The sequence below is a fragment of the Mustela putorius genome, unplaced genomic scaffold, assembly GCF_011764305.1.
Source record: "Mustela putorius furo isolate JIRA1106 unplaced genomic scaffold, ASM1176430v1.1 tig00537227_pilon_pilon_pilon, whole genome shotgun sequence".
Classification (NCBI taxonomy): Eukaryota; Metazoa; Chordata; class Mammalia; order Carnivora; family Mustelidae; genus Mustela; species Mustela putorius.
The window spans coordinates 5,271,422-5,288,328 of NW_025422368.1; the positions used below are offsets into that span (position 1 = coordinate 5,271,422).

A 16,907-nucleotide genomic window follows, 5' to 3' on the forward strand; every position below is an offset into this window, starting at 1 on the left:
CCCATGAAAATTCCACTAAAATAATATTTGTTTTTTTTCCAATTACAAAAGTAAGGCACATTAATCATAGAAAATTTGAAAAATACAGAGAATACATGGTTATTTCCATGCCCAGAAATAACCATTGTCAATATTTGGTCATGCTCTAACATATAAGAGGACTGATTAACAAATAATAAACTATTGCCAAGCTCTGCTCTTCCTGGGAAACATTCTCTCCTGTTAATGTGACTTTTATAAATAGGGATCACGTACCAATTTTACTAGTTTAACTTTGTGAGTTCTGGAAGCACTCTTATTTTCCCTATGAATCATCTATATGATGATTAAATACAAATGTATTTAAGATCAATTTGTAATAAGATTAATTTTCTTGTCTTATTTCCAGGTTTAAGAAGATTCCCAAGTGACTGTAAAATTAAACACAAGCAAGTAAATTCCAGTGCTGCAGTAAAATTCCTACTTTGCTCTTTCATGTATATGCATTGATTTGCCTATTCTTTTTTTATTTTTATATTTTATTTATTTATTTGAGAGAGAAAGAGAGAGCAGGAGCAGGAAGAGAGTCAAAGGAAGAGGAAGACTCACCGCTGAGCAGGGAGTCTGATGCAGGGCTCAATCCCAAGACCCCAAGACCATCACCCCCACTGAAGTCAGAAGCCAGAGGCTTGACCAACTGAGTCACTCAGGCACTTCCACTGCTTTGCCCATTTTGTGCTCTTACATTCGCCTATTGTTCTTTAGGTTCTTCATTTCCAAACTATTAATATGACCACTCAAGAAAGAAAATCCTTTGCTCTAGATTACTAGAAACACAAAACTTCAACAAACACTGTGGTAGGCCCTCATTAAAGGGACATTATATGGCCACTGACATGATGGCAAAGTGGCACAGTCTACCTCCCAGAACCTAAACCCAAAGATGCCTCAGAAGTAAGAAATGAATGGACATTTAAAAAAGAAAGAAAGAAAGAAAGAAAGACAAACCAGCAGAAACCCCTGGAGGGTCAGAAGGTGTCTGTGATTTGGTAAAGAAGGGAAATAGTAGCCCTGTACAGAGGAAAGCCAGGCTCCAAACATGGGGAGTGAATTTGCAAAGAAATTTTGATTGGGCTCTTTTATTAAAAAAAAAAATTTTTTTTTAAAGATTTTATTTAGTCATTGACAGAGAAAGAGACAGCGAGAGAGGGAATACAAGCAAAGAAAGCAGGAGAGGGAGAAGCAGGCTTCCTGCTGAGCAGGGATCCCGATGCAGAGCTCAATCCCAGGACCCTGGGATCATGACCTGAGCTGAAGGCAGACGCTTAACGACTGAGCCACCCCAAGCTGGACTCTTTCCTACCCCCCTCAACATTGCCCAGACTCAGATCATTGTTTTCCCTTTCAGCCCTACCCCAATGCTGGAAAGCAGATTAACAGCAGAACACTATTTGGGTGTAGAGTAAAACAAGCAAAGTAAATGTTGACTTAACCAATAAGCATCAAAGTGTTTCCTCCTACCTCCCGCAACCCACAGATCTTCTTTTCATCTGGACTAGACAATACATTCTTAGAAAACAAAAGGCCTAGGGTAAGATACAGATAGATTCGCTAAAAGGCAAAGCCTCCTGATGAAAATGAGGATTTGAACCCTGCTCACCAGGGGTGGCACAACTAAGGCTTGGGTTTTGATTCTTCCCACCCACTTCATTCATTACCTACCAAGACGACCGATAATTGATACCCATGAGAGAAAATGATCTCACAGGGAAAAATAACTAGAAAATTAGAAAGGTGATAAGCTAAATAGCCTACTCTAGATGACAAGAATTAATAGAATACATGCCAACTAAATGTCCCTAAAGAGGATACTGATAATGAAGCCGAAACAATTATAAAGAAACAAGTAGGATTACTGAATATTCAAAACACAGTTGAAATAAACTCATTAGAAGATATAAACAGCAAAATAGACATAGCCCACGATCGGGTCAAGAAATGTTTCTAGAAGACATCAAGAAGGGATTAGTGATGAAAAATATAAAAATTAAGAAATATGGAGGCTAGACATAGAAATATCAGCATTTATATATTAGGAGTGCTAACAGGAGAGAAAAAAGTAAATGGAGGGAAGAGGATACATGAAAAAAAGTAAGGACTTCCAAAGAAAGATTGATACTGAAAGCGTATACAGGGTGATAAATAGGGTTGATATGGGAAAATGAATACTTACTGATATTTTAATGAAATTTAAGAACTCCAAAGACAAAAAGAAAATTCTAAAACCTTTCTAAGAAGAGCAGCTCACCAATAAATAAAATGAATCAGAATGGTGCCAGACTTCTCAAGAGCAACATTAGGAGCAGGAAAGCAATGAAGAAATATTTCCAAAATATCAAAACCAGAAACTTTTTAAAAAAGATTTTATTTATGTATTTGTGTGAAAGAGAGAGAGAGACTGAGAGCACAAGCTGGGGGAGTGGCAGGCAGAGGGAGAAGCAGGCTACCTGCTGAGCAAGAAGTCCAATTCAGGATTTGATCCCAGGACTCTTGCCTCATGACCTGAGCCAAAAGCAGACACTTAAGCAACTGAGCCACCCAGGTACCCCTAAAAACAGAAACTCTGACTCCAAAATTTAATATTCAGCTAAGTTATCAATTAAATGTGAGGGTACAAGAAATACATTCTCAGACCTTTAAGGTCTCAGCAGATTATCATAAAGACCCTATGAAAATATTCCTGGAGGAAAGAAGATATCAAACAAAAATTTTAGGAAATGCTATAAAATACAAGATAGTAAGAATGAGAAAATAACCTTCTGAAGTTTATTGTCTACAAAAAGCATTGTACAGGGTGTCTGGGTGGCTCAGACAGTTGAACGTTGGACCCTTGTTTTCAGCTCATTTGTGATTTTGGGGTTATGGGATTGAGCCCCACATTGGGCTCCATGCTCAGCAGGGGGTCTGCTTGAGATTCTTTCTCCCCCTTTCTCTCTGTTCCTCCCCTGACTTGTGTTCTTTCTCTCTCTGGAATGGATGAATAAATCTTAAAAAAAAAAAAAAAAAAAATCATGGATCTCCTGGGTGGCTCAGTCGGTTAGGCTGCTGACTCTTGATTTTGGCTCAGGTCATGATCTCAGGGTTCTGGGATTGAGCCCCACATCAGGCTCTACCCTTAGTGGGGAGTTGGTTTGGAACTTGCCCACTCCCTCATCCTCTGCCCATCTTCCTGCTGGTTCTCTCTCTCTCTCTCACATAAATAATAAATAAGTAAATAAACAAACCTTTTTTTTTTTTTTTTAAAGGCATTTTAGGGGCACTTGGGTGACTGAGTAGGCCCCACATCAGGCTCCCTGCTCTTTGGGCAGTCTTCCTCTCCCTCTGTCCCTCCTCTCCCCTGCCCATGTGCTCACTCTCTCTCACTCACTCTCTCTCAAATAAATAACATCTTAAAAAATAAGGCATTTGGGGCGCCTGGGTGGCTCAGTGGGTTAAGCCGCTGTCTTCGGCTCGGGTCATGATCTCAGGGTCCTGGGATCGAGTCCCGCATCGGGCTCTCTGCTTGGCAGGGAGCCTGCTTCCTCCTCTCTCTCTCTGCCTGCCTCTGTGCCTCTATGCCTACTTGTGATCTCTGTCAAATAAATAAATAAAATCTTAAAAAAAAAATAATAAAAATAAAAAAAAAATAAAAAATAAGGCATTTTATACACATACACACCCCAGATTTAACAAATTAGGGCACAGAATGCAATATCCAGAGATAGGGAAGAGTGCATGTGTTAAAGTATTTATCCTACTAAGGGGGAAGATACAGATAGGTATTGATAAATTTCATAAATTAGGGGAAAAATATAAGTAAATCCCTTAACAGATTAGGGATAACCAATAAAGAACAAATATAAAATGCACACCTTTCAAATCCATAGATAAAATTGATTTATCCAAGGAAATGAGCAAGAAACAAAAGAAAAAAAAAGAGAGAAAACTTAAATACTTCTAACATAGAAGTAATTTAATATATTAGTTAAACTCAGCAAAGAAAAGATAAAATCCTTAGATTGAATTAAAAAAACAAAATCTAGCAGTATAATGTCTACATGAGACACACTGAAAAGAAACACTGGACAAATTAAAACAAAAAGATGGAAAAAGGCAGCTATGAACCAAAAGAAAGCCAAGCAGATTTCTAATATCAGATCAAAAATAGAATTCAAAGCAAAAAGCATCATTAAGGGCAAAGGAAAACTATAGATAAAGAACATGTAGTATACAGAAAATATAATACATCTATATTAACACAGATGCTTATTACAATTTAACTTCAAAATATTCAAAATAGGGCCTGACCCCTGGCTCTCCCTGTACCCCTCTAAAATGATGTCTGTTTTTAGAGCTTGGGGAGGGGCGGAGGGAGAAGAAGAAAGAGAATCTTAAGCAGACTCCATACCCAACGCAGGGCTTGATCTCACAACCTTGAGATCATGACCTGACTGGAAATCAAGATTCAGATGCTAAACCGACTGAACCACCCAGGTGGATGTCCCTAAAAATCATGTCTATTTTAACTCCTATACCACCCGCCCCCCACCATCAGTTGGCCTGGAAATGAGGTGCAGGTCTTCCTCACTCCTCAATGCTACTTCTAGATCATTCTTCTCTCCTCTCTAATAATACTCAACCTTAAGTCTCCTGTCATTACACTATCTACCACCCACTGCCTTCTCTGCTGCCGTCCTTTACTTCCTCCTTTCTCACTGCCATGCTATGCAGTATTTCTGTCATAATCCCCAGGAATTTTAATACTATTTAGTTCTTTCCAACACCTGGTCTTGTAATGTTTTGATCTGTTCTCCCTCGGTGACTTCATCCTCTAGCCATTTAATCATACCCTTGACCTTTTCATTGCAAAAACCAAACCAAAACAAAACAAACCCTGCAACCATTCCATAATACTGCTTCAAATGACTCATTCTCCAAACATCACCTCTCTACAGCTCACCCGAGCTAGTACCCTTACTCTACCAATCCTTTGATCTCCACAGAGATCTTTTACTTCATTGATTCTACCATCTTCATAGCATCCCTTACCCTTTCATGTCCTCAATTCCTTTGTAATCTACTTTAAATTCCATGATAGGCAATTATAATCAGTCCTTTGCATATGCTCTCAACTCAGACTCACTTGCTCCTTACTCCCTGGTTGTCCACAGCCCAGCTTAAACCAAATTTTCTCAGCCTACTCCCTTCCTGTACCCTGGAAGCTGAATGTATCTTCAGAAAAACATTCAAACTTGCTGACTAGTATTACATTAAATAATCATTGAGCTCAACTGGCCCCATAATGCTGCTTGGTGAACATACTGTATTTCCCTAATCCATTTACTCTGACTTCCCCAGACAGCAATTTTATATTTTCTCCTATCTCCTCAAATTTCTCAGGCCTTCTCTTTAATCTTCTTTCTTGGCTGATGACTAAGTAACTTATTACACTGAGAAAATGGAAGCAATCACTATTAACTCCAAATACTTTTACCACCACATCTCCTTAATTATCTGCTTTTGTACCCATATATGTTGTTACCTGTGGATAAAGTGTCTGATTCCTATCTAATGCTAGCCCTCCCTTGAACACTAGATCCTCTCTCTTCTCTTCTATTCAAGAACATTGCTTCAGTAATTCTCCCATCTCGCTCCGAGTCATCATTTTTTCACTCTCTAACATGATGTTATTTTTCTCAACTTTGAAAAAAACACGAGCAAACAATTCTCTTAGGCCCACTTCCTCCACCACTTACTGCTCCACTTCTCCCCCTTCCATTCATACCAAAATTCCTTTTAAAAATGGTGTTAACTATGTTTGTATCTTTAGGGTAAATACCCAGTAGTGCAATTGCTGGGTCATAGGGCAGTTCTATTTTCAACATTCTGAGGAACCTCCATGCTGTTTTCTAGAGTGGTTGCACCAGCTTGCATTCCCACCAACAGTGTAGGAGGGTTCCCCTTTCTCCGCATCCTCGCCAGCATCTGTCATTTCCCGACTTGTTGATTTTAGCCATTCTGACTGGTGTGAGGTGATATCTCATTGTGGTTTTGATTTGTATTTCCCTGATGCCAAGTGATATGGAGCACTTTTTCATGTGTCTGTTGGCCATCTGGATGTCTTCTTTGCAGAAATGTCTGTTCATGTCCTCTGCCCATTTCTTGATTGTATTATTTGTTCTTTGGGTGTCGAGTTTGCTAAGTTCTTTATAGATTTTGGACACTAGTCCTTTATCTGATATGTCCTCTGCAAATATCTTCTCCCATTCTGTCAGTTGTCTTTTGATTTTGTTAACTGTTTCCTTTGTTGTGCAAAAGCTTTTGATCTTGATGAAATCCCAATAGTTCATTTTTGCCCTTGCTTCCCTTGCCTTTGGCGATGTTCCTAGGAAGATGTTGCTGCGGCTGAGGTCGAAGAGGTTGCTGCCTGTGTTCTCCTCAAGGATTTTGATGGATTCCTTTCTCACATTGAGGTCCTTCATCCATTTTGAGTCTATTTTTGTGTGTGGTGTAAGGAAATGGTCCAATTTCATTTTTCTGCATGTGGCTGTCCAATTTTCCCAACACCATTTATTGCACTACTGGGTATTTACCCTAAAGATACAAACATAGTGATCCGAAGGGGCACATGCACCCAAATGTTTATAGCAGCAATGTCCACAATAGCCAAACTATGGAAAGAACCTAGATGTCCATCAGCAGATGAATGGATAAAGAAGATGTGGTATATATACACAATGGAATACTATGCAGCCATCAAAAGAAATGAAATGTTGCCATTTGCGACAACATGGATGGAACTAGAGCGTATCATGCTTAGTGAAATAAGTCAAGTGGAGAAAGACAACTATCATATGATCTCCCTGATATGAGGAAGTGGTGATGCAACATGGGGGCTTAAGTGGGTAGGAGAAGAATAAATGAAACAAGATGGGATTGGGAGGGAGACAAACCATAAATGACTCTTAATCTCACAAAACAAACTGAGGGTTGTTGGGGGGGAGGGGGCTTGGGAGAAGGGGGGTGGGGTTATGGACATTGTGGGGGGTGTGCTTTGGTGAGTGCTGTGGGGTGTGTGGACCTGGCGATTCACAGACCTGTACCCCTGGGGATAAAAATATATGTTTATAAAAATACAAAATAAATAAATAAATAAATAAATAAATAAAAATGGTATTAACTAACTGTCTCTAATTTCTCTCCTCTCCTGAACCTACTCTAATCAGGTCTTTATTACTTTGTTACTCCATCATCAAACTTGGTCCTGGCAAGGTCACCAACAATCTCCATACTGTTAAATCCAATGTTGAGTTTTGTATATCAGCTAACCTTTGAAAATATCATTCACTCTGTTTCTTTGAAATAATTGTTTCACATGGGTTCCAGGACATTATACTCTCCTGGTTTGCCTCCTAACTTTCTGGCCACCTCTATATCTTTTTTGCTGGTTCTTTTTCATCTCCCTGCCCAAAAATGTTGGAGGAATTCAGTTTACTTCTTGGATCTCTTGTCCCGTCTATACTCCCTTAATGGTCTCACTCAGTCTTATGGCTTTAAATACCATATATATGCTGATGATTCCAAATACATATCGCAGCATCCGCTTTTCTCCAAACTTTGCCCCTGAGTATTAGTCCTATATACACAACTATCCACTGGATATTTCTACTTAGCTGAGCTCCTGATAGCACTAGCCCTGTTATGCTTTGCCTATGATGATACTTTTGCCTTGAATTTGTAGCTTCGATTTAGCTTATATAATATAGTTACCTGTTTTTATTTCCATGTTTCACTTTGTTTGTTTTTGGTGTTTCTGTTCATATTAGCCTGGAAGACCTACTTAAATCTCTTTTAACTTGTCCACAGTTTTTCCTTTTAAGTGTGTCTCTTATAGACAATATATTCCTAGACCTTAATTTTGAAATCTAATCTGAGATTCAACCTGAGTTTCTGCCTTCTCATTGATAGAGTTAACTGATTAATATTTATTGTTAATTTCAGCTATATTGGGAATGATTTTTGTCATCTTATAAAGATGAATAAGATGGATAATTCTCTAATGAGCTAATTAGAAAAAAGAAGATTCAAATAATCAAAGCACATAATGAAATCATGAGAACTAGCTACAGAAACAACAGAGATAGAAAAGAGTATGATAGGATACCTGGGTGGCTCAGTTGGTTAAGCATTTGCCTTCAGCTCAGGTTATGATCTTGGGGTCTTGGGATAGTGCCCCATATCAGGCTCCCTGCTCAGTGGGGAGCCTGCTTCTCTTTCTCCTTCTGCCCCTCTCCATGCTCTTGCTCTCTCTCTCAAATAAATAAATAAAATCCTTTAAAAAAGAAGAAAAGAATATGATGGTCGATTACAAGCTAACACACTAAATAACTTAGATGAAATAGATGATTTTTGGAAAATTATAAAATTCCAAAATTGGCAGAAGAAATTTAAATACGAACAGACCAAATATCTACAAATAAACTGAATAGCAATTAAAGCCCTTTCCCCCAGAAAAAAAGCCTTAGGCTTAGGTGGTTTTACAGTGAGTTTCACCAACCTTTCAAGGGACAGATAATCCCTTTATCAATTAAATTATTAGAAAACAGGAAAAGAGAAAAATCTGCCTAATGATTTATTCCAAATCAGATAGTACAAGAAGAGAGAATCATAATCTATGTCACTGATGAAAACAGATTTTAAGAAATAGATGCAAAGAAATATTATCCAACCGAATTCAACAGCCAAGGTGTTCTGCCAGGAACACAAGAATGGTTTCACATGAGAAAACTATAAATGTTATTGACTATATTTATGGATTAAAGGACAAAAATCACATAGACTTTCCAAGAGTTGCAATATAAAGCACTTAACAAGATTACACATTTATATTTATAATGTCTTCAGAAAACAGGAATATTGTCTACGGCCATACCACCCTGAACGCGCCCGATCTCGTCTGATCTCGGAAGCTAAGCAGGGTCGGGCCTGGTTAGTACTTGGATGGGAGAAAACAGGAATATTAATCTCTATATTAGCAATAATGAACCAGAAGCAATCCCATTCACACTAACACCAAAAATTGTAAGATATTTAACAATTAATTTACAAATGTGGCATAACATCTTTACCCCGAAAAATTTTAAACTCTAATAAGACATAAAAGAAGATCTGAAAACACAGATAAAGCATGGTCTTAGATAAGATAACTTAGCTTAGTAAAGATGTCAGTTCTTCAAAAGTTAATCTATATGTTCAAATCTTATTTTAAAATGTTAGCAGGAACTTTTTTTAGAAACTCGAGAAACTTATTCTAAAATGTATATGGAATAGTAGCTCATGAAAAGATGAATCAATTTTGAAAGAAGAAGATGAAAAAGGGACTAATACTACAACTATTAAGAGCTGGCACACTACAGAGATTAAAAAAAACAACAACAACAGCAGAAGAAAGATACAGACATGAGGACAAATCAACAAATGGAACAAAAAGAAAGCCCACAAATAGACCCATCATACACAGAACTTGACATATGTTAAAGGTAGCATCACAAATGTGGCAAAGCTATCTTTATGAGGAAAGAACAGATTGGTTAGAAATTATGTTGATATATGAAGAAAAATTAAGATAGATCCCTACCTTAACACTGAATACAAAGGAGAACTTCAGGTGGGTTGAAGAGATTAATAAAAAAATAAAACTATCAAACTAATGGAAGAAAATGTAGGAAAATATCTTTGTAACTTATTCTTCAATTATATCTCAATAAAGCTGAAATTAAAACAAAAACAAAAAAAAAAATGAAACTTAAGGCCAAAACTTGATGGATTATTTGCCGGCATGGAAAAATTTAATTAGAGTACCAGATCTTGACAAAATGTGTCGGGAGAGACCTCTTGTCCATAGGATTTGGAAATGTAAGCTGTCTTAGCTTCTGGGAAGCAACTTGAAAATATTTAATGAAGAGTGTGCCTTGGAATCCCAAGATCCCATCTCTTGGGTATATGTCCTAGAAGAAAGTGTCATGTGGATTATCATGGGAACATATACAAAAGTTCATCCAGCTTTTTTCAAGATAGCAATAGGGAGGTAAAAGCAATGCAGGCATTTTAACCAGGGGAACAGTTACATAAAAGATGATGGATGCAGGCTGTGGAAGAAATGTAGCAACTAAAAGCAACAAACTAGGTATAAACAAGGCACAGAGATAGATTTTAAACACATAATATTAAGTTAGAAGAGAAAAACAAGGCAAAATATTATTTGTGGGTATTAAAAACAAATACACAACTTTGTATGTATGTATATATATATACCTCTTCCCATAGCTCTTCCTAAAAACTACACACAGGAAAAAAAGAAAGCTATGAAAATTCCTACAACTGATACTAAAATGTGGGGAGAAAATCCTACAGTCTCTAATTTATTTTTTTAAGATTTTATTTATTTATTTGAGAGAGAGAGAGAGAGAGCACACAGAGTGAGAGGGAAAAGCAGACACCCCGCTGAGCAGAGAGCCAGACATGGGGTGGATCCCAGGACCCTAAGGTCATGACCTTAGCTGAAGGCAGACACTTAACAGACTTGAACCTCTCAGGCTACCCCCTCCACAGTCTGTAATTTAAAAGCAGTTGGGAAAGATAAAGTAGAGACCATCCAGAACCCCCCAAGTGTATCAAGGTCATAGAAACTGTTTGAAAAGGGTAGAGAACATGTAGTCTTAGTGTTGGTTGAACCTGATAACATCAACAAGGGTTTGCTACCAAAGTAGCCATTAGTAGGAACAGCTGAGAGCTGGTGTGAAACCTGGCAGATCAGTACTGTTAACAGGAGTAAAAACATACGGGTTTTAAAATTCAGGAGGAACATGTATAGTCTTGGTTAAACGTGACTTTCAGGAGAAAGAGAAAGAGACTACTTTTGAAAGCAGTCATTGTTCCTTGAAGACAGCAGCCAGTGGTAAATGGAAGAAAGAAAAGAAGTAACTAGTAATAAGTACCCCAGTGAAAAAACAAACAGGAGAATCAGAAATCTGACCACCCAAAAAAAAGTACTTAAGAAAACTGCTTTTCACCATAGCAACAGAAGAGGGAGCCCTTGAGCTGAAAAAAAAAACAACCCCAAAACAGGGAGGCCCTTGAAACCCTGTCCATTTTCCCTTTAAAGATCTGTTAAAAGCTGACTCAGAAAAATCCAGCATATTCAAAGATGAGTAACAATAACAAAAATTCAGTATCCACACAAAATTACTATAAGAAAACATGCACACACAATCACAGTTTCAACAGATGAAAGCATACCAGAAAAAATTATGTCTCGAAGCAGAAACCAAGACTAAACTACAAGATACATATGTGTAGTGGGTCCTGTAGAATCATCTCCATATATCCTCTTCAGTACTGAGGCACTCATAATTCAGGTTGCTAGAAAGCTGGTGGCTGAGTTCTTCTCTGGGAATTATCTTTGGCCAAAAAAAAATTCCTTTACCCAAGGCCAAATCCTCTTCCCAATGTTTACCTGTATCCAATGACTGGTTCAGGCCAAGATATCTAAGGGCCTTATCTCAAGGTGGGGCAACTTTTTTTTTTTTAAGGGTAGGAAGGGCCTTTATTGTTTACAACAGGAAGTGAAAGAGGAGGGGACCTGACAGCTCTGGCTGGGGTGTGGGGGTGGGGACTCCAAAGATGTCTTCCATCGTTGTGCCTCCAAAGCAAGGTGGGACAATTCTGAAGGGCCATCCCAACTTCAAAACTCCTCATGGGATGAGCTGAGACCTGTTGTGACTGATCGTGGTCAATGGTATACTGGAGCTGGTTCTTACAGGTCCATGAGAGCCAACTGCTAACATTTTTAAAAATTTTGCAAGCAGGGTGACTCAGTTAAGCTTTTGACTCGTGGTCTGACTCAGATCATGATCTCAGGGTTATGGGAATGAGCCCTGTGTCAGGCTTTATGCTCAGCGGGAAGTCTGTTTGAGTTTTTCTCTCTCTCCCTCTCCTGCTGTCCCTCTCCCTGCTTGTGCTCTCTCTCTCTCATAAATGAATAAATCTTAAAAAAATTTTTTTTGCAAGTAAACACAGCTACTACGAGAACTTAAATTCTATAAACTCAAAATTAAATTCTATTCAAAACCAAGGCAACAGGGGCACCTGGGCGGCTCAGTGGGTTGGGCCTCTGCCTTCGGCTCAGGTCATGATTTCAGGGTCCTGGGATTGAGCCCCGCATCAGGCTCTTTGCTCGGCGGGGAGCCTGCTTCCTCCTCTCTCTGCCTGCTTCTCTGCCTGCTTGTGATCTCTGTCTGTCCAATAAATAAATAAAATCTTTAAAAAAAAAAAAAAAAACCAAGGCAACAAATACTCATCACTTCCTAATTATTTTACTACATTTATTATTACCTATGCCCTTGAGGTAACATCTGTTGTTTTTGAATGGGTGTTACTATGTATGCATTTCTTTCCAGATCCATGTTCAGTGATGTCATGTTTCTAGCTTAAAATTGGCCATGATGGAAGTATTTATATGCTGGAAAATGTTACAAATCAGAGCTTTTTCTTCCTCTGAGAATTGGTTATTAAAAAGTTAGCAGCACACCACTAATTACAGCTCAGCATCTCCTTCTATCCAATCCTCCTTCCTTCACATCATCATAAGTGTTGATCCCAAGGGTAATCGCTAAGAAACCTCATGCACACAATTCTCTGTCTCAGAGTCTGTGTCCCAGAGAATGCAACCTAAAACAACAAAGAAGAATAGGTAGGATCAAACATATCATATAGGACATAGGGGATGAAAATAAGAAAAGTTAAGAAAAACAGATTAAAACAATTGAGGAGGAAATAATATAAAAATCAGACACCAAACATTCACGTACATACTTCTGGATACATTAGAGAAGACAATCAAAATAATAAAGTAGAATTAATATTTACAACTATATTCAATAATATTTCCTTCATAAGGGTGGAGGGAAAGAAGACATGAATCTTCATACTGAAAGAACACATGATGCACTAAGTTAAACAGACCCAGATTAGTCAACACTTAGATTTTTTTTAATTTTTATTTTATTTCACTTTTTTATTAACATGTAATGTATTATTTGCTTCAGGGGTACAGGTCTGTGAATCGTCAGTCTTACACAATTCACAGGACTCACCATAGTAGTCAACACTTAGATTTATCCTAGAAAATTACACTGTAATACAAAGGGAAAAAATTACCTACGCTGGCCAAAAGATCAAGTCACTTTCTAAGGATAGCAAATCAGTTTGGCATCAGAGTTCCCAGCTATTTTCAAAGTCAGAAAATAGTAAAACAACATCTATAATATAATCAAGGGAAGAGAATTCTAAAGGCAGAAAAACCATCCTGCAAGTAGCAATTTTTCAGTATGATAAACACCTGGGATTATTGTACTCATGAGTCCTTCCTGAGGACAAACTATACCTAACTAAGAGAGGACCTAGAAAACTTCACCAAAGATACTGGTGGTGTGCACTGAATACACCTAGCTATACACCTAAGACTAAAACAAAAGTGGGAGTAGGAATAGCATATAAATTTTCTATGCTCTGACAGTGTAGTAATAACTAAAAAAAATGTGAGAAGTGGGGAGAGAGAAACAGGTGGAACAGCTCACTAACAGGTAAAAAGTGAGAGTTAAAGGAGTCATTTAAAGCCAACACACTATAATCCAAAACATTCAGGACAAGAACCAACATTAAGAAAAAGAATACTGTTGACTAAAATTGAATGGTAGAGGGTACAGAAGAAAAGAGACAGGAGGCAGTGTATTGCTCTGAGTAGGAAACTAATAGTCAATGTACAAAGAAAAAAAGGACCAAAGTATTATGTGAGTATTGTTATAAAGGGGATTTAAAACAAAAATAGAAATTTCTGCAATCATTAAAATACACACACATACACACAAAGAAAAATACAAATAAAGCAACAAAGAGCAAAGAAAACTGAACACATAGTTATTGGAAAACTATGCATTGTTTTGGATATATAAAGATGACGTAATTGAGATCAAACATAGCAGTTCTATAAATATACACATATTAAGTGGTCATAAAATCACTTATTAAAAGATTTTCAGGCTCACTCACAAAATGAAATCCAACTCTGGACTGTATATAGGAGAGCCTAAAATAAAAGAATGAACAAAGATGTATTGGGCAAATGAAAATTTTAAAAAGGGCAGTATCAAGCAAAGTAACATTCAAGCAAAAACGTATTAAATGAGACAAAGAATGACACTTTATAACACAAAAAACTATAATTCACTATGAAGACATAAGACTCATGAATATCTGTGCAATAAATAATATAGCAACAACTTTTATAAAGTAGTAACTATAGAAGATTAGAGAAATGGAAAATTTAGTAATGACTTTAACACATCTCTCTCAGTCCAAGACAATCCAAGAAATAACAGCAACAAAAAAAAAGTATGAATTAGGAGAACTAAACAATGTTGGTCTGTAAGACAATCTTATAAGACAGATAAAAAGTTTATCAAATTTACTATAAAATATTACATCATGGTATATCAGTTATCTATTGCTGCAAAACAAATTACCTCCAAAATCTGGTGGCTTAAAACAACACACATATATAATCTCACAATTTCTGTGGGTCAGGAGTTCAGTACCAGCTTGAATGGCTGGTTCTGGCTTAAGGTCTCTCATGAGGTTGTAGTCAAGAGTTTGGCTGGGGCTGCAGTCATCTGAGGGCTTGACTGTGGCTGGAGGATCTGCTTCTAAATTGGCTCAGGCACATAGTTTTTGGCTAAAGGCCATAAAGACATCTCCAAAGAGCCTCTTAATATGTGATACACAAGGGAGTAACACAAATGAGCCGAGAGAAACAGAAAGGATGAAGCCACAATGCTTTTTTATGACCTAGACTCAAAAAGTGCCACACTGTCATTTTTGCCACATTCTGTTTATTAGCAGCAAGTCCCTAAGTACTGTCCATGTTCAAGGACACCTTTTTTTTTTTTTTTAAAGATTTTATATATTTATATATTTATGTGACAGAGAGAGATCACAAGTAGGCAGAGAGAGAGGAGGAAGCAGGCTCTCTGCTGAGCAGAGAGCCCGATGTGGGACTCGATCCCAGGACCCTGAGATCATGACCTGAGCCGAAGGCAGAGGCTTTAACCCACTGAGCCACCCAGGCGCCCCTCAAGGACACCTTTTGAAGAGAGGAATACCGAAGAATTCATCAATTATGTTTTAAAACCACCACAGAGGGGCACCTGGATGGCTCAGTTACATTAAGCATCTGCCTTTGGCTTGGGTCATGATCCCAGGGTCCTGGGATTAAGCCCAACACCAGGTTCCCTGCTCAGCAGGAAGCCTGCTTCTCCTCCCCCACTCCCCTCCACCCCCAGCTTGTGTTCCCTCTCACTCTGTCTCTCTCTCTTTCAAATAAATAAATAAACCCACAGATTATATACCTACCAAAAGTAAAAATTTGAATTTTATTCTATCAAGATAAAAAATTGATCTTTGGGGCACTCGAGTGGCTCAGTGGGTTAAGCTTCTGCCTTCGGCTCAGGTCATGATCTCAGGGTCCTGGGATTGAGCCCCACATCAGGCTCTCTGCTTAGCAGGGAGTCTGCTTCCCTCTCTCTCTGCCTACTTGTGATCTCTCTCTCTGTCAAATAAATAAGATCTTAAAAAAAATTGGTCTTTGGATATATAGTCTACTATCAATACTGAGATAACAGAAGTTTCTTTTTTTTTTTTTTAAGATTTTTATTTATTTATTTGACAGAGAGAAATCACAAGTAGACGGAGAGGCAGGCAGAGAGAGAGGAAGGGAAGCAGGCTCCCTGCTGAGCAGAGAGCCCGATATGGGACTCGATCCCAGGACCCCGAGATCATGACCTGAGCCAAAGGCAGCGGCTTAACACACTGAGCCACCCAGGCACCCCATAACAGAAGTTTCTTAAATCACAAAAATACTCTACCACAAAAGCCTGTTAACTTAAAATAAAAACAAAAAAAAAAAACCTGTTCATTTTTGAGTCCTGCATTCACAGTAGTCATTCAACAGGTATAAAGAAGGAAGAGTGGGAAGATAAAAAGTTACAACAAGAAATAAACAGAAACTATATATGGTCAGCATGACTCACTAACAGGAATGCTCCAACATTATCTGACTTGTTTGGAAGACAAAGACCTTGTAAAAATAGTGCAGTTTAAGGATTTGGACCTGGTCCTGCTTGAGTTTAAAGGGCTTTGCCTTGATCAAGAGCCTCAAGCAGAGGACAGAATATGAGGATAAATATAAAATATTAAGTCTTTTTTTTGTATGTATGTGGTGATCATTTCCAACTAGGATAAAAGCTACTTATGAAAGACCTTATCATTCTTTTCTATCTAGTTTACCTGTTCAATAAATGAGCTATCTAACAGATAATCAAGATAAAGAAACATGGTCAGCCTTCATTTCAAGAACCAATTTATAATTCCAAGTGCTGAACTAAAGCCCTAGCTTCCAATTCTGTTAGGTGAATGAGCTACTAGAGTTCATAGTTCTTTTTTTTTTTTTTAAGATTTTATTTATTTATTTGACACAAGCAGACAGAGAGGGGGAAGCAGGGAGCCTGATGCAGGGCTTGATCCCAGGACCCTGAGATCATGACCCAAGCTGAAGGCAGAGGCTTAACCATCTGAGCCACCCAGACACCCCTGGAGTTCTATCGACATTCTATTTAAAAAGCTCACATTGGGGCACCTGGATGGCTCAGTCATTTAAGCGACCGATCCTTGATTTCCACTCATATCATTATCTCAGGGCCATGGGATTGAGACTCCAGTTGGGCTCCTCACTTAGCAGGGAGTCTGTTTCTCTCTCCCTCTGCCCTTCCCCCTGC

General features: G+C 38.1%; 2 protein-coding genes across 3 annotated transcripts in view; one reads left to right on the forward strand and one right to left on the reverse strand.

Moving 5' to 3' along the window:
• FAM186A (family with sequence similarity 186 member A) overlaps window positions 1-472 on the forward strand; it is a 76,811-nt gene extending 76,339 nt beyond the window's left edge. For both annotated transcript variants that reach the window (XM_045073023.1, XM_045073024.1), the window contains one exon: window positions 389-472. In XM_045073023.1, the coding sequence (XP_044928958.1) occupies window positions 389-410 (22 nt within the window). In that variant the 3' untranslated portion in view covers window positions 411-472. The remainder of the gene's footprint in view (window positions 1-388) is intronic.
• LARP4 (La ribonucleoprotein 4) overlaps window positions 1-16,907 on the reverse strand; it is a 210,619-nt gene that overhangs the window by 160,342 nt on the left and 33,370 nt on the right. The window lies entirely within an intron of this gene.